At 50.6% G+C, this 24,154-nt stretch overlaps 1 protein-coding gene across 1 annotated transcript in view; it reads left to right on the plus strand.

The window, feature by feature from the left end:
* Positions 1 to 17,860, plus strand: part of LOC310918350 (olfactory receptor 14J1-like) — a gene marked incomplete at both ends in the record, with an annotated part of 45,261 nt that extends 27,401 nt beyond the window's left edge. The window contains one exon of the mRNA XM_083877200.1: positions 17,807 to 17,860. Within this exon, the coding sequence (XP_083733326.1) occupies positions 17,807 to 17,860 (54 nt within the window). The remainder of the gene's footprint in view (positions 1 to 17,806) is intronic.
* Between the last annotated feature and the right edge of the window lie 6,294 nt (positions 17,861 to 24,154).

A 24,154-nucleotide genomic window follows, 5' to 3' on the forward strand; every position in this document is an offset into this window, starting at 1 on the left:
GGAAAATACCGGGGGGGCACAGACAGGTCAGGGTGGAACCCCAAAGTCCTGGAGGAGGGGACACGGGGACAATCCCAGCAATCCCCATGAGGGGCTTACAGGGGACCCAGGAGGATTTGGGGCTGGTCGGGTCATGGGGGGATTTCCAGGAGTCTTGGGAGGGGGGGAAGAACAGGGTGACCCCCCAGGATGGGTTTGGGGAGAGCCAGATTGGAGCTTCCAGACGCTGAATCCGATGAGGAGAATGACCACGATGGCAGCGATGACGGACACAGCGACCACCAGGGTGAGATTCCCGCTGGATTGCGGCTCTGGGAAGCTCGGGATGGTGAGGAGGGGCAGGGAACCCCCATCCCACTGCTCCACATTCCCAAACTCCCAGTTAGCACATTGCACAGGAGAAGATCCCGGGCTCCGGCATTCCGGGATGCTCCACCCGGCACCGGTGCTGCTCCCGCTCCTCCGGCAGCGCCTCCATCCTGGCCCAGGTGTGGAAGGTGCCGTCACTGTTGGGAACGATCCCGGATTTCATCCCCCTTCATCCAGCTGATCCCCGAGGTGCTGGGGTAACATCTGTACACGGGGCAGGACAACATCAGGATCCCGTGTTCCACTTTGCCGGACACACGGACATCAGGGGGTCCTGGAATGGGGTAACAGAGATGCATCCATGGAATTCCATGGCAATGGGAGGAGGGTGAGATCTGCCCATGGAATTCCATGGCAATGGGAGGAGGGTGAGATCTGCCCATGGAATTCCATGGCAATGGGATAACAGTGAGATCTGCCCGTGGAATTCCATGGCAATGGGATAACAGTGAGATCTGCCCATGGAATTCCATGGCAATGGGATAACAGTGAGATCTGCCCATTGAATTCCATGGCAATGGGATAACAGTGAGATCTGCCCATGGAATTCCATGGCAATGGGAGGAGGGTGAGATCTGCCCATGGAATTCCATGGCAATGGGAAGAGGGTGAGATCTGCCCATGGAATTCCATGGCAATGGGATAACAGTGAGATCCGCCCGTGGAATTCCATGGCAATGGGGTAACAGTGAGATCTGCCCATTGAATTCCATGGCAATGGGATAACAGTGAGATCTGCCCATGGAATTCCATGGCAATGGGGTAACAGTGAGATCTGCCCGTGGAATTCCATGGCAATGGGATAACAGTGAGATCTGCCCATGGAATTCCATGGCAATGGGAGGAGGGTGAGATCTGCCCGTGGAATTCCATGGCAATGGGATAACAGTGAGATCTGCCCATGGAATTCCATGGCAATGGGATAACAGTGAGATCTGCCCGTGGAATTCCATGGCAATGGGAGGAGGGTGAGATCTGCCCATGGAATTCCATGGCAATGGGATGGCAGTGAGATCTGCCCATGGAATTCCATGGCAATGGGAAGAGGATGAGATCTGCCCATGGAATTCCATGGCAATGGGATAACAGTGAGATCTGCCCATGGAATTCCATGGCAATGGGGTAACAGTGAGATCTGCCCGTGGAATTCCATGGCAATGGGATGGCAGTGAGATCTGCCCATGGAATTCCATGGCAATGGGAGGAGGGTGAGATCTGCCCGTGGAATTCCATGGCAATGGGATGGCAGTGAGGTCCATCTACAGAATTCCCATCAGGATGGTGGAGCAGCAGGATCCATCCATGCAAGTCCCATGGGAATGGGATCACTGAGATCCACGGATGGAATTTCCATGGGAATTCCCACGTTCCCAGATTTAGCCCTCCCAAATCCCACATTTCCAAATCTCATATTCCCATGGGAAATGCGCCCTCTCCACCTTTATGCTCCAGTGCCTCCCGCCCATATCTGACACATTTCCGGAGCCATTCCAGGCAGGAGTGCCCCAGGGGATTTGTTAATTCCTCAGCCTCGATCTCCTCATGTTCCCGGCGCCTCTTGGTGACCTGGGCAGCGCCGTGGCCACCAGGAATCCCCCGGATCCCACGGACAGGAACGGGGGGAAGCCCGGGCCGGGCTCCGACAGCGCCACGGGCAGGGACCGCAGGGAGAGGAGACCTGGGGGGACACGGAGATCTGGGGGCTGGGGGGCCATGGCTGAAGGAAAGGGGTGACTGGGAGGGCTGGGAAGGGGCTTTGGGTGTTCCAGGATTGCGAAAACGGGGCTCTGAGGGGTGGGAGAGGCGGGATGGCCGGGAAAGGGGTGCAGGGGCTGTCGGTGCCGGATAAGGGGGTGCAGAGTGGAACCCATGCCCGGGAATGGGGTTCGGGGGGATGGCGGCGCCCAGGAATGGGGCTTTAGGGGCTCCCCGGTGCTCCGGAATGGGTGGGCAAAGAGTCCCGGTGCCGGGGGTCCCCCTGAGCTCTGGTCGCCCTCCCCTGGTCCCCCAGGAGCGCCCCCAGCCCCAGCGCTGGAGCCATCGCGCGGCTCCGCTGCGGCCCCGCCCACAGCCCCGGGCCCGCCATTGGTGCGGCCAATGGGAGGTGGCGTGTGAAGTGACGTCACCGGGCGCCGGGCAGATCCCGGCGGCGCAGGGCGGGGAAGGCGGAAGCCAAAGTGCCCGAGGGAGCGCGCGGGGAGGGCACAGGGGAATTCCCGGGAATTCCCCGCGATCCCTCCTGGCATCCCCCGGTGTTGCCATAAGGCCTCTGTTAGCAGTAGTTAGGCTAAGGAGTTGGTCCCTGTGCAGGCCCATGGGAACCAAACCTGAGAAATGAGGCCTGAGAATCTGCTGATGCAAGGAACAACGTTTAAAGGACTTAGTAGAGCATGTAGTACATAGGTATACAAATTACTTGTGAAATATGATTACATGGTTACCAATAAAATGTTTTCTATGGTGGGAGTTAAGCTTAGAGAATTAACCTTTATTTTAGCTAGAGCAAGCGTGCAAAATTTATAGCCTTTAGAAAGGTTACCTGTAAGATGAATGTGAATGTTTAAAGTAAAATACGTAGGAGACTGCACGTAGGCTGATGAAGTAAGATTTGTAACAAAGGTATAAAAGATGAGCATCTTTTGTAACCAACTCGGGACCCTGACTTTGAGACATTAGTCCTCAGGTCCCCGGGCCCTGAATAAAGCACCGCATAAACTGACACTCTGTTGGTTTGTGTTTTCTCTGGGGATCGGGCAGCAGTTTTCTGGCGACCGCGGCAGGACTCCGGAGGTGGCTGGGGCGGTTCGCGAGCTGATCAACTCCACGCCGGCACCGGGTGATTTCTGGGGAGTCATCGACCCGCGCCCGACCCCGCGCCTGACGGACGACTGTGAGAAGGTAAGCCCGAAAGGTGCTTTATTTTTTTTTAAGGTTTGGGTGCCTGCCTAATACGACGGGACGGCGATTCCCGCAGGGTTGGGCTAAAGACGTCTATGGTCTGGGAAGCCTAGGCGCCAACCGTCAGACGAGGCGAAAGCCTCGCAGGCTCGGCTCTTGCCCCTCGCGGCGATGAGAAGTGGCAAGATTGGTATTGGTATTGGTACTGGTATTGGTATTGGTATTGGTATTGGTGTGTGTGTGTGTGTGTGTGAGCAACTTAAAGTGTAAAAAAAAAAAAAAAAAAAAAAAAAAAAAAAAAGAGATGATGCCGTTTAAAACCTTTAAGACTTTGGTACAATCTAATGATAAGGTCCCAGGGAATTCCCCCTTGGGATGTTTACTGGGAAGGTGGAAAAAGGAAGGATTCCACCAAGAGTTACATAAAAGTAAAATGATTGATTATTGTAATCATCGATGGCCGCTATATGAAACTGGTGGCCCAGAGTGGCCTTTGAATGGATCTGTTAACTCTGATGTTATAACCCCTTTGATGTGCTTTTTACAGAATAATGAGAAATGGGATGAAATACCTTATCTTGATTTGTTTTATGCTCTCAAAAACAAACCAGAGTGGCAAAAGGAGTGTGGAATTATGATCTTGCAAAAGACAGAGAATGGAGATGGCTGTTTAGGATGTAAAAATAGAAGTAAATGTGATGAGTGCGTTAGTAAGTTAATGAGTACAGAGGAAGACATTTCGTTGCTTGTATCCCCTAGTGCCCCCCCTCTAGAATCCTCTGAAGAAGAGGATGGAGCAGAATGTGTGGGGGGGGAGAAAGTGGTTTCCTGGGACTCGGGGAAAAGTGATACTCAAGAGACACCTGCGAGAAAGGTGAAGGAGAAGCCGAGAACTCCCTTAGCTGAAAGAACTAGAAAAGGGAGAAAGGGTCGGGAGGACCCTCAATTAATGGCCCCATTGAGGGAAGCGATGGGGGCGCAAGGAGAGAAAGTAGTGATTAAAGTCCCATTTTCCCCAGGCAATTTGATGATATGGAAGCAGTCAGCCGGGTCGTATCGGGAGGACCCAGAAAGAGTGGCTCGTGTGGTTAAAATGGTGATAAAAACTCAGAATCCGGATTGGAATGATTTACAAGTTTTACTAGACACATTAATGGACTCCACTGAAAAGGAGATGGTATTACGAGTCATGACGGAGAGAGCTAGGGAAATGGTGCGGTTGCAGCTGGCTGAGGGAACTTTGAGTGATTTGGTGCCAAGAGAGGATCCTGGGTGGGACCCGAACACAAACAGGGGTTGGAAAAGGCTTAGAGACTACCAAGAGCTGCTGATTGAGGGAGTTAGGACTGGAATACCTAAAACCTTAAATTGGTCTAAATTATATTCTGTAAGACAAGATAAAAATGAATCTCCTTCTGCAGTTTTAGAACGGCTGAAAGAGACAGCCAGGAAATATACTAATTTGGAAGTGGAAGGAGAATCAGGAAAATTACAATTGGCTTTGATTTTCATGGGGCAGTCGCAGGAAGACATTAGAAAGAAGTTACAGAAATTAGAAGGGGAGGACACGAGGAATTTAGAGAAGATGTTGGAAGTTGCTTGGAAAGTGTATAATAATAGGGAAAAGGAAACAGTGAAAAGGCATCAGTCTAGCATGTTAGCAGTGCTACAGCAGGCGGTAGGGGGTGATAATAGAAGGGGGCGGGGAAGAGGGAGAGGAGGTATCAGTCACGGGAGAATTCTGCAAAGTCAGGGAAGAGGAGGAGCTGGGAATATGTTGGGGGTCCAGGGAAGGTTGGATATTAATCAATGTGCCTTTTGTAAGCAGATGGGGCATTGGAAAAACGAATGTCCAGTGAGATTGGGAATGGGGAACGGAGCAACTACTATGGGAAATATGGGAACTTTCGCTTCAGGGACAGCAGATGTTGCTCAAGCATTTGTTTTAGGAAACTATCAGAATCAGAGCTGACTAGACCAGGATCTCAAGGTAACCTTAGAAATTGGAGGACAGGAACATGAATTAAGAGTGGACACTGGAGCAACACATTCAGCATTAAACACAAAATTAGGACCATTAAGTGATACTAAAATTCAAGTTGTGGGGGCTATGGGAAAAATGGAAGAGAGGGCTTTCTTACAGCCCCTAGATATTAAATTTGGAGGGAAGGCGTTTGATCATCAGTTTTTATATTTACCTAACTGTCCAGAGTCTCTTCTTGGAAGGGACCTATTGTCACAATTAAATGCAAAAATAATATTTGAAAAAGGAAGAGTTAAACTGGAAATACCAGATGAACAATTGTCCAAATTATTTGTATTTAAAGAAGTTGAACCTACCCCCGTCCCAGAGGAAATAGAGCAGGCAGTAGTACCTTGGGTTTGGGAAACAGGAGTCCCAGGAAAATCCAAAGCAGCCCAGCCAGTGGTAATTGAATTAAAGGAGGGAGCACAACCTGTTAGGGTGAAACAGTACCCTATAAAGTTGGAAGCCCGGGAAGGGGTAGCCCCTTTAATCGCTCAGTTCATTACGCTAGGGATATTACAGGAATGTGAATCTGAATTCAATACCCCTATTTTTCCCGTAAGGAAGTCAAATGGTAAGTATAGACTAGTGCAGGATTTGAGGGCAATAAACAACATTGTCAAAGACATTCACCCGGTGGTGGCCAACCCGTATACTTTGTTAACATCTGTGTCAGAGAAATTCCAATGGTTTACAGTTATTGATTTAAAAGATGCCTTCTTCTGCATCCCACTGGCATTAGAAAGTAGGAAATATTTTGCCTTCGAACGGGAAAATCCGGATACCGGACGAAAAAGGCAGCTCACTTGGACACGACTTCCCCAAGGATTTAAGAATTCTCCTACAATTTTTGGAAATCAATTAGCCAAAGAGCTGGAGGAATGGAAGACGACTCAGGTAAGAGAATCACCCTTCTCTTACGTTCTCCTCCAGTATGTGGACGACATCTTTCTGGCTACAGAACAACGGGAGGTCTGTTTAACCCTAACCATAGAACTGTTGAATATGCTGGGACAAGGAGGATATCGGGTTTCTAAGGAAAAGGCCCAATTAGTCCAAGAGAGTGTGATATACCTAGGCTGTGAAATCTCAAAGGGGGTAAGGAAATTGGGAATCAATAGAGTTGAAGCTATCTGTGCAATACCCACACCCCGAAACCACCAAGAACTAAGATCCTTTTTAGGAATGGTGGGTTGGTGTAGACTCTGGATACCAAACTTTGGGCTAATGGCTAAACCCCTTTATGAAGCTTTAAAGGAGTCTCAACTGCAGTGGAACAAACCACAGGAGAAGGCCTTCCTAGATCTGAAACAGGCCTTGAAAGAGGCACCTGCACTCGGCCTACCAGATTTAAATAAAGACTTTCAGCTATATGTCAATGAGAGGCAGCGACTAGCCCTGGGCGTACTAACCCAAACCCTCGGATCGTGGAAGAGGCCTGTTGGGTATTTCTCTAAACAACTGGACACTGTGAGCGCAGGATGGCCGGCATGCCTGCGGGCAGTGTCAGCCACAGTGATACTGATCCAGGAGGCCCGAAAATTGACTCTGGGGAGAAAGATGGAGGTGTTTGTGCCCCATATGGTACTGGCAGTTTTGGAACAAAAAGGGGGGCATTGGATGTCCTCTAGCAGATTGTTACAATACCATGCATTGCTCAGAGAACAGGATGATGTTGAGCTCAAAGTGACTAATTGCATCAATCCAGCAGAGTTCCTCCGCAGTGAGCAGAATGAGGGCGAATTAACACATGACTGTGTGGAAACCATCGAACAGGTATACGCTAGCCGACCGGACCTGAGAGATGTGCCCCTGGAGGTGCCAGACTGGGAACTGTACACCGATGGATCCAGCTTCGTAGAGAATGGAACCAGGTATGCCGAGTATGCGGTGGTGACCCTCACACAGGTGGTGGAAGCTAAGGCCCTCACCCCAGGAACATCTGCACAGAAGGCTGAAATTATAGCATTAACCAGAGCCCTGGTCCTGAGCAGTGGGAAAAAGGTAAATATATGGACAGATTCAAAATATGCATTTGGAGTTCTGCACGTACATGGGGCTTTATGGAAAGAGAGAGGACTGTTAAGTTCACAGGGGACATCCATTCGACATCGGAATGAGATCCTGCTGCTACTGGAAGCTGTGTATAAGCCAGTGGAAGTGGCTGTGATGCATGTGAAAGGACACCAGAAAGATGAGGGAAAGATTTTTCGAGGGAATCGGCTGGCTGATTTAATCGCACGAAAAGCTGCTAGAAAGGTCTGGACTGAAATGGCGCTGATTCCAAAGAAGGTAGGACCGGTACAACCTTATATGGGACAAAAACCCAGTTATTCCGCTGAGGATGAGAAACTGGCACAGCTGGTCCAGGCCCAGAAGAATGCAATGGGATGGTATGTGACTGGGACTGGCCAAGTAGTGGTCCCTACCAAATCGATGAAGGTGATTTTAGAAACTGAGCATAATAAATGCCACTGGGGAGCAGAGGTATTGGTAAAATTTCTGAAGAGGGAAATTATCTCTAACCAGATGTTAACAATGGCTAAACGAGTGAATGCCATGTGCCCAGTGTGCCTTAAAAATAATCCAATAGTGAGGAAGCAGATACAACTAGGGAAATTACAGGTAGGAGCAGAGCCAGGAGATTATTGGCAGATAGATTTTTCCGAATTGCCCCGATCACAAGGATACAAGTATCTGCTGGTGTATGTCTGCACGTTTTCGGGATGGCCAGAGGCTTTCCCTTGCAGAACTAATCAGGCCAAAGAAGTAGTGAAAACATTAATGAGAGAAATCATTCCGAGATTTGGGGTTCCATTAGGGATCTCTTCTGACAGGGGACCTCATTTTGTGGCAGGAGTGGTACAGACAGTCGCCCGACTGTTAGATGTTACCTGGAATTTGCATACCCCATGGTGGCCTCAATCCAGCGGGCAAGTAGAGAGGATGAATCAAACCCTGAAAGGACAGATTAAGAAAATCTGTCAGGAGGCCAAAATCCAGTGGCCTCAGGCCCTGCCATTAGCCTTGTTAAGAATTAGGATTAAACCCCGGGAGAGGATAGGAGTAAGTCCATACCAGATACTGTATGGCAGACCATATCATGCTACAGTATTAAAGGGAGACCCTCATGTAGTAGGGAATGATGTGCTTTTTAATTATGTATTGTCTCTGAATAAGGTACTTACTGCCCTAAAAGGAGCCCTGCAATGGAACAGACCCCTGCCGCTGGAAAATCCTGTCCATGACATCCAGCCGGGAGACCAGGTCTATGTGAAGAATTGGAACACAGACCCCCTGAAAGAAACATGGGAAGGCCCACGACAAGTGATCATGACCACCTTCACCGCAGTAAAAGTCGAGGGGATCGACAACTGGATACATTACACCTGAGTCAAGAAGGTGCCGACCCGTTGGGAAGTTCAACCGTTAACCCCCACTCGAATGGTGTTCCAGCCCAAGGTCAGATTCTGACAGTTGGGTTCTTGCTGATCTGTTTATTACCTTTAACCAATGAATTTTTAGTTATTACAGAACTTGAACCCAAAATAGTGATGATGGAAGGAATGAATGTGTCTATGACCTGTCTGTTCACGGACAACCAGAAAGTTGGATCCGACGAAATCAATATAAAGCGGAGGAGACAAGGGGCAGAACAAATTCATACAGGTATAACTATGGTTTGGGATAAAGATGAGCAAAAAGGAAATACCACCCTGCAACTATCCAATGTCACAATAACTGACAGCGACGTTTATCGTTGCGTAGTCTGGATAAGAGAGAGTTTTGATTATGGGAGTTTCAAATTGAAAGTTTTACCATGGGATACTGGGAAAATAAGTGAAGAAACTGTAGCTGTAAATGTAACTCCAGTCTCAACTCAGGTGGATATGTGGGACGGACCTCCTTTGAGAATAAATTGTACCTTCAAATTGGAAAAGGAATGTTATCAGGATATCCAAGTCAAGTGGTGGAAACAGAATAAACATCAGCAATGGGAAAGACAGCTGGGGAATATAAGTTGGTGGACTCTGGGAACTTATGGGAAGGGGTGGCTGAATTATACTGATCCAAAGATAGGAGAGACAGAAGGTATATATCTGTGCATAGTGTCCTGTGGAGGGAAAGGGAATTTTGGGTTACGAAAGGTGGAGGCAAGGGCCCACTTAGGCTCTGAAATTAAGGCCCAACATGGAGAATATCAAGTGACCAAAGGGAAGGATGTGATTCTTACTTGTGAAGTTAAAGAAGGCCAGCATTTTTCCGAGTATGGATGGTGGTTTGGGAAAAATTTAACATCTGGAAGGAAGTATCAGATAGAAAGGAGATTAGGAGAATCAATTATCCTGATAGTAAGGAATGTGCAGCCAGGAAAAGATGAAGGCATTTACTGGTGTTGGATAGCACAGGATGATTGGTGGGCACATGCAAGAACGATGATGTACCTAGATGAGATGAGAATGACTCGGCAGGTAGATAATGAGGTAGGGTTACCAAGAAACTCTAAACAGGAAAATCTGGTAGTAGCACTGATACGAGACTTTGGAAAAACTCAGAATGTGTCATCCATAACTGCTTGTCTACCTTTACCCCATGCAGCAGGGGATCCCATACCCTGGGGAATTATTCCTATCACTGAAATGCCTCCGATCACCAGAAATGGGACAAAGGAATGTAGGAAAGAGTTGCATAACTGTACTGAGTGGACAGTTAAAACAACAACTCTCCACAAACAGTGGTCATCACCTGGAAGCAGAAGGGATTGTGAAGCCTTACCCAATTCCAAATTCATCACGATTGGACGATTCAAAAATGTAGGATGGTGTGAATATGATGAGGTACAATCACATAAAATGCCCATTACAAAATATTACTATGAAGTGGTTTGCCAGGATGGCAAGGAAGAGTGGACTACATGGCAAGCAATCTGGGGGCCAAGCTTGCTGGAAACATATAGTTATCTGCGGAAAATTGGATGGTGTATACAATGGACTGGTAGAAAGAACCAGACACATGCCCATGTCCTGACAGCAGAAACAAGTCATAGGAAAATGACAGAGAAAGTAGAGTCATGGAATTGCACAAGGGTAATTACGTGTGATACACCAGGAGAGCAGGTAGGGCTGGTACCAGTGAAGATTTTGCTGAAATGGGGATGTGAATGTAGAGGATACAACCACTCTATAAAAGGAGAATTAAAGGGACAAAAGCAGGTGAATTGCAAAACTACTACTATAAGGAGTCCAGGGAATTTAGTAGGGGTCATGGGACATGGAATGTGGACCACACATATACCTATAGATGGATTGGTGACCCAAATAACGTTGGGAGTGCCCACATTATGCCCGTTCTGGAAACAATCAAGATTGACAGATTTGGACATAGGAAGGAGGAATAAAAGAGAGGTCACGGAGGGAATAGATACAGAAGATGAGTGGCATGAACCATCAGGAGGGGTCAAATTGGGTTGGATGTTAGAATCATTATTTGCTCCCATATCGACCTATAGAAATAGGGAAATGCTCTACCGGCTTTTGGGACAAACTGAGAGATTAGCATCAGCCACTAAAAAGGGGTTTAAGGATTTGAATTTGCAGCTACAAGCAACTAGTAGGATGGCTATACAGAATCGAATGGCATTGGATATGTTGTTATTAAAGGAACAGGGTGTCTGTGGGTACCTACATGATAGAACAGATCATTGCTGTATCCATATCCCAAACGTTACAAAGGAAGTAGAAAAAGACATAAGTCAATTGGATGATATAGAGTCTAAGATAGAGGAAACCAAAGAAGATGCTGAACACAATTGGATTGGAGCAATATTTAGCTCTTTAGGGATCCAGGTTTCTGGTTGGATATCCTCTGTTATTCAATATGTAATAATGATTATAATCTTGGTTGTGATTATTTTTGTAGCATATCGTTGTTTCTTAGGAATGATCTTTAGGGAAAGGATGCATACGAGAAGAGTCATGAAGGCCATGACCCGAAATGAAGTCATGACAAGAATTACTCCACCACCATCTTATATAGAGACTGCTGCATGAAGAAGAGAATTCAGCATCCTTGCAACTGGTTGAAGAATGCTCAAAAGGGGGGAGTTGTTGCCATAAGGCCTCTGTTAGCAGTAGTTAGGCTAAGGAGTTGGTTCCTGTGCAGGCCCATGAGAACCAAACCTGAGAAATGAGGCCTGAGAATCTGCTGATGCAAGGAACAACGTTTAAAGGACTTAGTAGAGCATGTAGTACATAGGTATACAAATTACTTGTGAAATATGATTACATGGTTACCAATAAAATGTTTTCTATGGTGGGAGTTAAGCTTAGAGAATTAACCTTTATTTTAGCTAGAGCAAGCGTGCAAAATTTATAGCCTTTAGAAAGGTTACCTGTAAGATGAATGTGAATGTTTAAAGTAAAATACATAGGAGATTGCACGTAGGCTGATGAAGTAAGACTTGTAACAAAGGTATAAAAGATGAGCATCTTTTGTAACCAACTCGGGACCCTGACTTTGAGACGCAAGTCCTCAGGTCCTCGGGGCCCCTAAATAAAGCACCGCATAAACTGACACTCTGTTGGTTTGTGTTTTCTCTGGGGATCGGGCAGCATTGGGAGCAGAGAAATCATTTCAGGGAGCCATCTCTGACAGAGAGTTTTGGAAAACTGGCACAGAGTTTTAAATTCACTGCAGGGAAAAAGCCAACTCCATGCTCAGGCCATGATATTTATCAAAAGCAAGTCTGTGACTGCAGGAACTCTCCTGCACAGAGGAATCCTGCAGGGCCAGCTGCTCTCCGGAAGGAGCCTGTGAGCTCCATCAGCCTTTTTGTCAAGCAGGGGCCAAGTCCCAAGTGTAGCAAGTGACTGAAAGATCCTGCCCAACCCCTGCCCAGGTGACCCAAGGTGAAGGGAGGGAGACCCCAGAGCCTTTTGGGGACACCTGGGACCCCCTGAAATCCCTTTGGGAGACCCCAGACTCTTTTGGGGACACTTGGGAACCCCCGGACCCATTTGGGGAGCCCCAGGACCCCCCTGGGACACCCCCAAAACTCTCTTGGGACCCACCCAAACTCCTTTAGGCCCCCCTTGAGACACCCCCAGACCCATTTGGGGAACCTCCTGGGGGCCCCAGACCTTTATGGGGACACGTGGGCACCCCTAGGTTCTCCTGGTATCCCCCCAGACTCATTTGGGACACCCTTGACACCCCAGACCCATTGGGGGTGCCTGGGACTCCTCCACACCCATTTGGGGAGCACTTTGGGACCCCCCAAACTCCTCAGAGACCCCTTGGGACACCCCAAGACCCATTTCAGACTCCTCTGAGATCCCAGACCCATTTGGGGACTCCCAAAAACTCTCTGGAACCCTTTGGGACCCTGTCCCAGACCCATGTGGGGACACCTGGGACACACTTGGACGCCCAGACCCATTTGGGGACCCCCAGAGACCCTCAGACCCACTTGAAGATGCTCCAGGACCCACCTGGGACACCCCCAGACCCATTTGGTAACCTTTAGAACGCCCCAAAATGCCCTGGGGACACCACCCAGGCCCATTTCTGCCCCTCCCCCTCCCTTTCTCCACCCTCCCAGACCCCCCTGGGTAACTTAGGGGATATTTTCAGGTTATTTTGGAGATATTTTGGAGTAAATTTAAGGAATGTTTTGGGGTAATTTTGGCAATATTCTGGGACTATTTCTAGCTAATTTTGGCCTATTTCTGAGGTAATTTTTCTGAGATTTTGAGGATAATTTGGGGTAATTATGGGGATGTTTTGGGGTAATTTGGGGTTAATCTTGGTGTAGTTTTTTGGATATTTTGGGGTAATTTTGGGGATGTTTTGGTGATATTTTGGGCTAATTCTCGTGTGATTTTGTGGTAGTTTTGGGGGATGTTTTGTGGTAAATTTGGGGTAGTTTTGGCTTTTTGAGAGTACACATTTTGATGATATTTTGTGGTAATTTTTGTGTAATTTTGTGGATATTTTGTGGTAATTTGGAGACAGGTGAGAGAAAATTCCCCAGGAATTTTCCGAAAAAATTCCCAAAAATCTGCGGGGGAGGTTGCCTAAAATGTACCTGAAATATTCCAAAAAAGTTCCAAAAAATGTGTGGGGAATGTTTCTCTAATCCCCCAAAACCCATCTCTGTGTGCTCAGCCTGTGCTCAGCACCCGGCCCCAGCAGTGTCCCAGTGCCAGCCTCTGTGGCATCGGTCCCCACAAGGGCTTTCCATGGCAATGGCCAGGCCAGGTGACCCAGGTGTGGTGTCCCAGGGAGGGCTGCCATGGAAACAGTGGCCAGCCCTGACCCTTTCTGTCTGTCTGAGCTGCCTTTGGCCCTGGCAGTGGCATTTGCTGCTGGTCCCGCAGCGCCTGAGCAGCCAGCGCGGCACAGGGCAGGTGGCCATGGCACAGCCCCCAGCAAGGGCTCCCCTCTGCCTCTGGGCACTGACACCAGCCCTGAGCAAGGGGCCCAGGCAGTGGGCTCAGGGCAGTGCCCGTGGCCACAGCCCCTTGCCATGGCCCAGGCCAGCTGGGCATGATGATCCACCCTCACTCCTGGCCCAGGCCAGCCCTGCACTGCCCTTCCCCACTGCCTGTCTGCACACAAGCATTTCCAGGCCTCTCTGCATTTCCCTGCCCTCACTCTGGGCTCACTCACACACCTCCCAACAACCCACCTGCAGCTTGGAGCTGCAAGGAGTTCAAAGCTTGTCTGGCCTTCAGCAGTTGGTCTAATTCTGCCTTCAGCCAACTCTGGATTTGTGTTTATTGCAGAACTTCCTGTATGTCTAAAACATTTCTTGCATGGTTCTGCCTTGGGGAAGGGGAACCTCCTTGGTGGCCCCTTGGCCTTGGCACACACTTGAGGAGTGTGTTGTTTTCAGTGGGGAAACTGAGGAGTTTAAACTGCTAAAAAAAAAGATAATAAACTGATTTTTGCCTGTGTACAATCAGTTTTCCAAGCAAAGCATGTCTCAGGTGAGTGACGGAAGGCAGGATGGTGTTGAGGAATGTGTGGAGCAAGGTTGTCCACACTGCCTCAGAGCTCAAGGCATAGCTGCTCTTGCCAGGACAAACCGCCCTAGGAGAGTCCCTGGATCAATATCAGTTACTGAATGCTGCAATCACCTCTTCTCTAAAGGGAACAGTAATAAAATACATCCTTTCAAATAGAAATGTGTATTTCCTAATAGCTCTTGGAAAGTTTTCTCCATAACTGCAGTAGGAAACCTTCCTAATGAACTGCACCAGACCAGAAGGAAATCAAGGCACAGTCATGGTTTGTCAGGACTTGTTTGATCCTAATGAGCCCCGTGGTTCATTTGGTGCTGAGCCCTTGAACCTCAGGGCCTGAGAGGAGATTGCACAAACCTTTCCAGGAGTCGAAGTCAGAAGAAAAACCCAAAGTGTCTGGAAGCATTAATGGGTCCCACTGAGGTCCATCCCCAACACAGGTTCCTCATGGAGTCCTTGGAGTAGAGAACTGGAGGCCAGGATTACACAAAAACCTCTCAGAGACTCAGTGTGGGAAGGAACATCCAAAGTACCTTAAACACCTTGAGTATCTCAAAGCATTAATGAGCCCCACTGCGTGTCAATGCAAAGCTCCAAAGGGACTCATTAAATCAGATAATTAGAGGCCAATTATCACACACAGCACTCAGACTCAGTGTCAAAAAGTAGTTCCTTAATAAACTTTGAGTAGTGTGAAGTGCTAATGAGCCCCACTGAGTGTTTGTACTGACTCAGAATCCCAAGGGACTTGTTAAAGTAGATAATTGGGGCCATGATTGCACAAACCTCTCATAGAGTCAGTTTTAAAAGGGAAACTCCAAGTACCTTAAAATAACTAAAGTCTCTTGAAGCATTAATGAGCCCCACTGAGTGTAATGACTGACAAAGCCTCTCAAGGGACTAATTACAGCAGATAATTGGATTGCACAACCTCCCAGAGATTCCAAAACAAAAGCAAAACCCAAAGTCCTTTGAAGAACCTGCAGTCCCTGGGAGCATTAAGGAGCCCCCCAGGGCCATTCCTGACCAAGGCTCCCCAGGGACTCCTTCCAGCAGATCCTTGAGGCCACTGGGATGGGAGGGGGATGCTGAGGGCAGGACAAGGGGCTGACAGTGCCCAGCCTTGCTGGGGCTGTGCCAGGAGGCCCCAGGGCCTCAGGACAAGGTGTCTGCTCACAGCCCTTGGTGGCACAGAGGCTGCTGTGCCCCAGTGCACCAGGACTTGGCTTCTCTTTGTCTCCCCCTGTCATCTCTGCCCCAGAGCAGAGTTCTCTGCTCTGCCTGGGGCCTGGGGACACTTTCTCTCTCATGTCCCTCAGTGGGACCCATTAAAACTTCAAGAAAATTTGGAGTTGGATTCTGACCTGGAGCTCTGGAGAGATTTCTTCAGCTCCCTCTCAGGGACTGATATTCAGGGCCTCATCACCAATCCCCGAGAGGGTCATTAAAGTCCTTGTGCTGTGTTTGTGCTACTGAGCTGGGCTCGGCTCCTGGCACAGAGGCAGCTCCTGGCAACCAAGAAGAGCTTAAAACCACATTTCTCTTGATGAGCAGCTCTTCTCCCAGCCCAGCAGGGCTGGGGCACTGCCTGCAGCCACCCTGGGCACAGCACACAGGCACAGAGAGCTTCAATCACTCAGGGCTGGGAAGGGGCTCAGAAGTGCCTGGAGAAGAATCACTCCCAGCCCTTGGCACAGGAACCTCTGGCTGCAGGACAATGCAGCTGCAGCTCCTGCAGTCCTCTCCTAAAGCTGGAACATGCCAATGCCTACAGACTCTGTGAGTACATTCTCTGCTTGTCTCCTGTGTAGAGCAGCCAGGGGTGCCCAGGGCTGTCCTGCAGAGCAGGGTCCTGCAGCCCAGGGCGCTGTGCTGGGGCAGGGACTCTGCTGCCTGCCAGGGACAGCTCTCAGCCAGCCCTGGGAGCTGCTCCCAGCACTGGGGGACAAGATCTGGGTGGAAGGAGACACAGCTGGACAGGCTTGGAAGTGTTCTCCTTGTGTGGTGAGGATGCTCTGTTTTTCAGGACTGCTTCCAACATGACATTTAACTGCAGAACATATCCAAGTAGATTATGCAGGGAGCAAAGCGAGGCAGAGGTACAAAAATGGGGAAATCCTGAATTTTAATCTACATCTCTGAATCTCCTGGATGGGAAATTGCACATAGATATTAATCTCTCAGTTCAGGTTGAGAAAAAGTAACACAATTTTCTCTCAGATCCTACTAAACCAGGCAGTGACAGAAATCAGCACAGGGCCCCTTGCAGGCAGCACCAGAATCACTTTTCCAGCCTCCTCAGGGTTGCTCTGAGGTTGCCATCAGAGCCTGCAGAGCCAGAGCTGCCCCTGGGCAGTGCCTGAGCTGGGAGGGCTCTGCAGGGCAGAGCTGAGCCCCCAGGGCTGGGCTGGGCTCTGGCAGCACTGGCAGGGCCCAGCCCTGGGCACAGGGAAGCAGCTGCAGGCAGGGACAGCTCCAGGCAGCAGAGCCCTGGGCAGGCAGTGGGGGGAAAGTGCCACCAAGCTGGGCTGGGATATTCAAAGTCCTCTCCAAACTGAACTATTCCATGATTACTCTTTTTACAGATCCCCATACCAAGACACCACAAATGTCCAACAGCAGCTCCATCAGCCACTTCCTCCTGCTGGCATTGGCAGACACGAGGCAGCTGCAGCTCCTGCACTTCTGCCTCTTCCTGGGCATCTCCCTGGCTGCCCTCCTGGCCAACGGCCTCGTCATCAGCGCCGCAGCCTGCGGCCACCACCTGCACAGCCCCATGTTCTTCTTCCTGCTAAACCTGGCCCTCAGTGACCTGGGCTGCATCTGCACCACTGTCCCCAAAGCCATGCACAATTCCCTCTGGGACACCAGGGACATCTCCTACACAGGATGTGCTGCTCAGCTCTTTTTCTTTCTGTTCTTTATCACAGCAGAATTTTATCTCCTGACCATCATGTGCTACAACCGCTACGTGTCCATCTGCAAACCCCTGCACTACGGGACCCTCCTGGGCAGCAGAGCTTGTGCCCACATGGCAGCAGCTGCCTGGGCCAGTGCCTTTCTCAATGCTCTTTTGCAAACAGTCAATACATTTTCCCTGCCCCTGTGCCATGGCAATGGCCTAGGACAGTTCTTCTGTGAAATCCCCCAGATCCTCAAGCTCTCCTGTTCACGCTCCAACCTCAGGAAACTTGGGTTCATTGCAGTTAGTGCCTATTTAGCACTTGGGTGTTTTGTGTTCATTGTTTTCTCCTATGTGCAGATCTTCAGGGCTGTGCTGAGGATCCCCTCTGAGCAGGGACGGCACAAAGCCTTTTCCACCTGCCTCCCTCACCTGGCTGTGGTCTCCCTGTTTGTGAGCCCTGCCCTGTTTGCTCATCTGAAGTTGCCCTCCAACTCCTTCCCATCCCTGGATCTGGCCCTGTCAGTTCTGTACTCGGTGGTGTCTCCAGCCCTGAACCCCCTCATCTACAGCCTGAGGAACCAGGAGCTTAAGGCTGCAGTGTGGAAACTGATGACTGGATGGTTTCAGAAACATTAAACTGCTGGCCTATTTCTGCAATTAATTTGTAATAAAAGTATTCTTTGATAATTCTTGTTGATTTCATTTTGGAGTTCCTCTTTGTTTGTTTTACTTCATAATTCTTAACCAGAAAGAAATGTCACTGTTTGTGCCATTTCTCATTTTATTTCTCTCGACCATCCCTGTGGCCACAGACTGTGTCAATGAGGGGCTGTACTCTTGGTGGCTTTAAAGGGACTCAAGGATCTGCCAGCCAAGTTTTCAGCAGAGATGCCCCTTTTGTTCCCTTCTGTGCAGCTGCAGCAGCAATGTCTGTGTGCAGAGCTGGGGGCAGATCAGGGCTGGCACAGCAGCTGTGCCCAGGAGCAGCAGCCCTTGGTGCTGCCAGTGCTGCTGCCGTGGCCCTGCCCCGCTGCCCTCCTGGCCCTGGTGTTGCTGTAGGGCCTGAGGGCTCTCGGGGCCGGGCACAGGGCTGGGGGTGGCAGTGCCGGGGCTGCAGCAGGGACAGGCCATGGGCACTGCTGGGGCAGTGCTGACGCCTCAGGGCAGGGCCTGGGGGCTCCAGGCTCCTTGCCCAGGCTCTCTCCAGAAGACGCCCAGGCCAATGCTCAGCACAGAAAAGCCCCGGGAGCAGCCCCAGGCTGGCCCTGGGCAGGCTGGGGGCAAACAGCAGGGCTGGGGCTCTGCAAGGGCCCTGGGGGAGACAGGCAGGAGCAGCAGAGCAGGGGCTGATCCATCCCCACTGCGCTGGACACCCCAGGGCAGCGTCCCAGAGCGTCCTCATGCACCTGCCAACAACATCCCCCCTGGGCAGCCCTGGCCTCTCCCCCAGCTCACGCAGGGGCCGCATCCTTGCAGGCACAGACACGGCAGCACTGCCTCAGGAGCCCCTGTTTGCACTGCCCAGAGCAGGCCTCAGCACCCCCATGCTGTTGGGGTGGGGAGATGAACCTGAGGGAGCACAAATGCCATCAGCCCCTGGGGCCAGGAAGGGCTGGGCCACAGCAGGGAAACCACTCAGCTTTGGTGTGGCCTCTGTTGGAGTCAGCTGTTGGAGTCCAGGGCATCCCTCTGGGCACCCTGGATGGTCACATACCTCGGTGGAGAGGCCTGGGACGCCAAAAAGTGGGTCTGGGGTCTGTGCAGGGGGTTTTGCCTGGCACAGAGCCCAGGAAGACACAGTCTTTGATTTTGGTCCATGTGAAAAACATCAAACACAGAGAAGAATTGCAAGTCACAAATGTATGACAGACAGTAGTGTAGTTATCACCATGTAGAAGATTTTGTAGTTTAGCGTTTTTAGGATGTAGATGCAATGGGACAAGGTGGAGATTTTAGGGCGGTGCCCTGAGTTCTTCTTCTTCTCCCTTGGCATCCATCTTCTGGGGACATGTTGGAATGATTATCACACAATTCTCCACTCCTGGCTGCAGCCTCTGGAGATTCATTCTCTGCATTCAGCCAGGCCTGCATTCCCTAACAACTCCAGATACCCTGTCATGTTTTCTTAGGGTAGAACAGTAACAATGAAAACCTCACCAATGGCACAACTCCTCAGCCCATCAGGAAAAAAAAGGACAAGTTCTAAGGTTCTCCAAATATTTGATCGGCTTTGCTGCAAGAGTTGTGCTGCACTTGTGGTGTGGAAAGCCAAGAGAAGCCGCAGTTGGTGCCACATCTTGTGACAGAAGTTTGACCTCATTCTCCAGGGAAGGATCTTGAAAAGGGCAGACATGACTGTGAAGAAGATTGTGGGAAAATTGAAACAGATTTCCAGAAGTGAAATGAAAATGGAAAGAAACAATCCAAGATGTTTTCTGCCATGGATTTCTATGCTCCCCTTTTCCAGTTTCTCCTACTTCTCCATCCCATTCATTCCAAATGGATCTCACCTCTAAGACCGATGACTTAGCCAGTTTTAGACACTGTAAAATACCATGAGCTACACACAGTTTGCCTTCCCCTGTTCTTGTTGGAAAGCAATGCTGGAGCCGTAAGTGCAGGGCTTGGGTCAGGCACGAATCCTACAGGCAGGGAATGTGCCCTGACAGTGTGTGAGCCTGAGCAGGGCCAATGCCCAGCAGCGTTGCTGTGCTCGGCTTCCATGGAAGCATCCCAGGAGCAGCTGCTGAGGTCAGGAGCCATGGCAGGCACCAGGCTGCTCCAAAGGCCCTTGGCAGGGTGGGCTCCTGGCCTGGCTCTGTGTGCCAGGAGCCGGCAGCGCTGGGTGCAGGGAGCCCAGGGAGGGCACAGAAATGCTGGGCTGGGAAATGCTGGGGGGGACAGCGAGATGGGCGTGTGCAGCCGGCCAGGGCACAGCAGCAGCACGCACAGGGGGCACAGCCTGCAGGACACATGGCCAAGGGCTGGGCAGGGCTGGCAGGGCCACAGGCACCCAGGCCTTTGTCCCCTGGGCTCTGGCAGCGCCTCTGGAGGCCCCACAGGAGGAACTTTCCTTTCAGGGCCTGCACTTTGCTCCTCCCTGGCCCCTCCCTGAGGAGGCTGGCAGGGCTTGCAGTTTGATGACATTTGTCCTTGCTGCCCCTGCCATCCCAGTGCCCCACAAAGAGCCCCGAGGCACCCGGGAGGGACAGGCCCTGCTGTGCCAGGCCTGGGCTCAGGGCTTGGCCTTTCTGCTCCCTCCAGCCAAGGCAGGCCTTGCTCAGCACTGCAGTTCCTGCTGCTGTGCCCCAAGCTGGCTCGGCCGCTGTTGGAAAGGGACTTGAGGTACCTCGATCCCCTCAGGGGGCACATGGGAGAAAACAACCAACTTCTCACCAGGGTGGAGAACAAACTTATAACTTGCAAATTTCAGAGAATGAGCTACATGAGAAATCTTAAAGCACCATGGAATTCCTGTAAATCATTTCACAAAGCAGTGACTGAGCAAACTCTGACCTGTCCTACTTCCAGTTCTCCAGATTTTGAGAAGAAGTAGTCAGGAAGAGAGAGCAAGAGAGAGAGATCCATAGTCTTCCTTGGATCCAGCACCATCTCAGCTGCTGGGAGCTCTGGGGCCGTGGGACGTGTCAGTGTCACACTCGTGTCACAGCCTCACCTGCTCTGGCCCCTCTCACAGGTGGGGTTTTTGGGGTGCCAGGGGTTTGGCAGCCACTTTGGGGCTGGAGCAGAGGCTGCACTGGCTGGGGCTGGGGCAGTGATGGCCCCACCTACACAGAACTTACCCTGGCCCCCAAACACACCCTGGAGATGTCTGGGGCCATTCATCATTTCTCTGCTCTCCAGCACCGAGGCAAGGGACTGTGGCTGCAGCTCTGAGCTGGTGCCCAAGGCAACCACCCCTGGCAATGGGGCTGCAGGGAGCTGCTCTCAGGAAACCCCCAAAAGAGTTGAGGACTGCCCCACAAGTGCCTCAGAAACATGGGATATCCCAAAATTTCTTCAGGAATGTGAAATATCCAAAAACTCACTCAGTAATTGGCTCCCCTTCCTTTCATCATCCCCAAACTTGGCCTGTGTCAATCCAGACCCCACCCCACCTCCCCAGTCCCAACACCAACTCATCCCACCCCTGCTGGGCATCAAGACCCCCTTCCCAAGCCCTATTTCCCCCATTTTACACCTCCAAAACCCCCTCCCACCCATCCTGCCCCACCCAATGCTCACCTCATCCCTCCTGATTTGCATCCCACTTCACCCAATCCCCTTCCAATCACATTCCACCCTGAGTGGCTGTGGAATCAATTTTGGAAGTAATTTTGGGGTGCGATTGAGTAGTTTTTAGTGGCATTGAGCAGTTTTGAGGTGACAGATCGAACCTTCTCGTCTTTTTGAGTGCAAAGACATGGAGAAAACTACACCACATACCCCCCCAAACCACCAAATGCTCCCAGGTACCTCCCTGAATCCCAGATTCCCTGGAAACACTAGTAAAAAGTGAGGCTTTAGATGTCTTTCATGAGTTTATTGATTTTTACCCAAATTTTGTCTATTTTAAAGGGATGAAAATTAATCAAAAGAGTATTAGGGAAAACCAAACAAAAAGACCACCAGCCCAGTGTCTTCCCAAAGGAGATTACAGTGAATGTGGGTCACCAGGGCTCTGCCCAATGTGGGTCCTCCAGTGGGGGATGGAGTTGGAACAGACCATGAAGCTCTTCCCACATTTGGGGCACTCTCAGGGCCATTCCCTTAACGGTGACTCTGTTGGTGTTGGGTCAAGGTAGAGCTCCTGGTGAAGCTCTTCCCACACTGGGGACACTCGTGGGGCCTCTCCCCAGTGTGGATGCGCCGGTGGGTGACGAGGTGGGAGTTTCGCTTGAAGCCTTTCCTGCAGTCAGGGCAGCGGAAGGGCCTCTCATCAGTGTGAATCCGCAGGTGCAGGAGGAGATCTGAGCTGGTCTTAAACTTCTTCCCACACTCAGAACACTCACAGGGCCTCTCCCCAGTGTGGCTCATTTGGTGTCTGATCAGCTGGCCCCTCTGGTTGAAGCCCTTCCCGCATTCCCCACACTTGTATGGCCTTTCCTCAGCATGGGTGTTCTGGTGGAGGATCAAGTGGGAGCGCCGGCTGAAGCTCATCCCACACTGCTCACACTGGCAGGGCTGTTCCCTGGTGTGGATCCTCTGGTGGCAGCTCAGTTGGGACCTCTGGCTGAAGCTCTTCCCACACTCCAAGCACTTGTGGGGCTTCTCCCCATCATGAAGCTGCTCATGGACCAGCTCAGAGCCCTGGCTGAAGCTCTGTCCACCTTTCCGGCTCAGGATGGGTCTTTCCTCCTCAGAGAACCCTTGGATGGGTTTGGAGCCCCTCCTCCTAAGGGATCTCTGGGGCTTTTCCTCCCCATTGGATTTGGTTGCCTTGGAGCTCCTCAAAGTGGCTTCATCTATGAGGTTCTGCCATGGTGATTTGTCCTCCCTGGTTTCCATCCTCAGTTCCTTGTCTGGGGGAGAAGGACAAGGAGAGGATGGGATTTGCCTCCGTGCCAGAGGGAAGGTGAAGGAGATCCACCCCCCGTCCATCCCTGCAGCCGGGGGCCGTGCTGGGCTTGGAGATGGAGCAGGAGAGAGGGGGAAAGGGGCACTGACTTCCTCCTCACATTCCTGGCTATCCTGGGGCATCTTCCTCTTCCTCAAAGCCTTCTCTTCCATCCAGCCAGGTTTTGGGAATGGGAAATCCTGGTTAGGGGAAAAACAAGGGATGAGCATGTTGAGTTTGAAGGTCCCTCTGCCCGTCCATCTCTCGATGTCACCGCCCATCTGGGTTCCATAAAAACCTCCCAAACACCAAGATGCAGCCCCGAAAATGCCTCCCAGCAGTTCCCTGTCTCGGGTCTCTCCACTTTGGTGTTCAGGGGTTCCCCCTGTCCCAGATGCTGGGGGTCACGCTTGTATTGGGGAACCTCGTGGTTCCTTCTCTGTTAAGGGTAGAAGGTTCTTAGCTCAGGAACTGGCTGACCTCATTGAGAGGGCTTTAAACTAGGTTTGAAGGGGGAAGGGGATGCAGCTGGGCTGCCTGGAAGCAGACCCAAGGGTGCTAAGCCTGAGTTAGGGCTGAAATCAGTAGCCCAGCTGAAGGGCATGTACACCAATGCACGTAGCATGGGTAACAAACAGGAGGAGCTGGAGGTCATGGGGCAACAGCAAAGCTGTGATGTAGTCACCATCACAGAAACGTGGTGGGATGACTCACACAGCTGGAGCACTGCACTCCATGGCTACAGGCTCTTCAGAAGAGACAGCAAAGGGAGAAGACGTGGAGACTGGCCCTTTATATTAAGAAGGTTTTTGATGCAATAGGTATAGAAACAAATGAAGATTCAGTTGAATGGCTGTGGGTGAGAATTAAGGGGAGAGCCAACAAGGCTGACATCCTACTGGGAGTCTGTTATCATCCACCCAACCAGGAGGAAGAGCTGGACAACTTATTCTATCAGCAGCTGGAGAATGTTTCAGGATCACCAGCCCTTGTTCTTGTAGGTGACTTCAACCTGCCAGACATCTGCTGGGAACTTAATACAGCAGAAATGAGGCAGTCCAGGAAATTTTTAGAGTGCATGGATGATAACATTTTGTCACAGTTGGTAGGTGAGCCCACCAGGGGAGAGACTATGTTAGATTTATTGTTCACAAATAGAGATGGGCTGGTGGGAGATGTGGTGGTTGGAGGACGACTGGGGCAGAGTGATCATGAAATTATAGAGTTCTTGATATTTGGTGAAATCAGGAGGTACATCAATAGGACTCTTACATTGGACTTCCAGAGGGAAGACTTTGGCCTATTTAAGAGACTTATTCAGAGAGTTCCTTGGGAAGCAGCCCTTAAGAACAAAGGAGTTCAGGAAAGCTGGG

The sequence above is a fragment of the Zosterops lateralis genome, assembly GCF_965231275.1.
Source record: "Zosterops lateralis genome assembly, chromosome: 23".
Taxonomy (NCBI): domain Eukaryota; kingdom Metazoa; phylum Chordata; class Aves; order Passeriformes; family Zosteropidae; genus Zosterops; species Zosterops lateralis.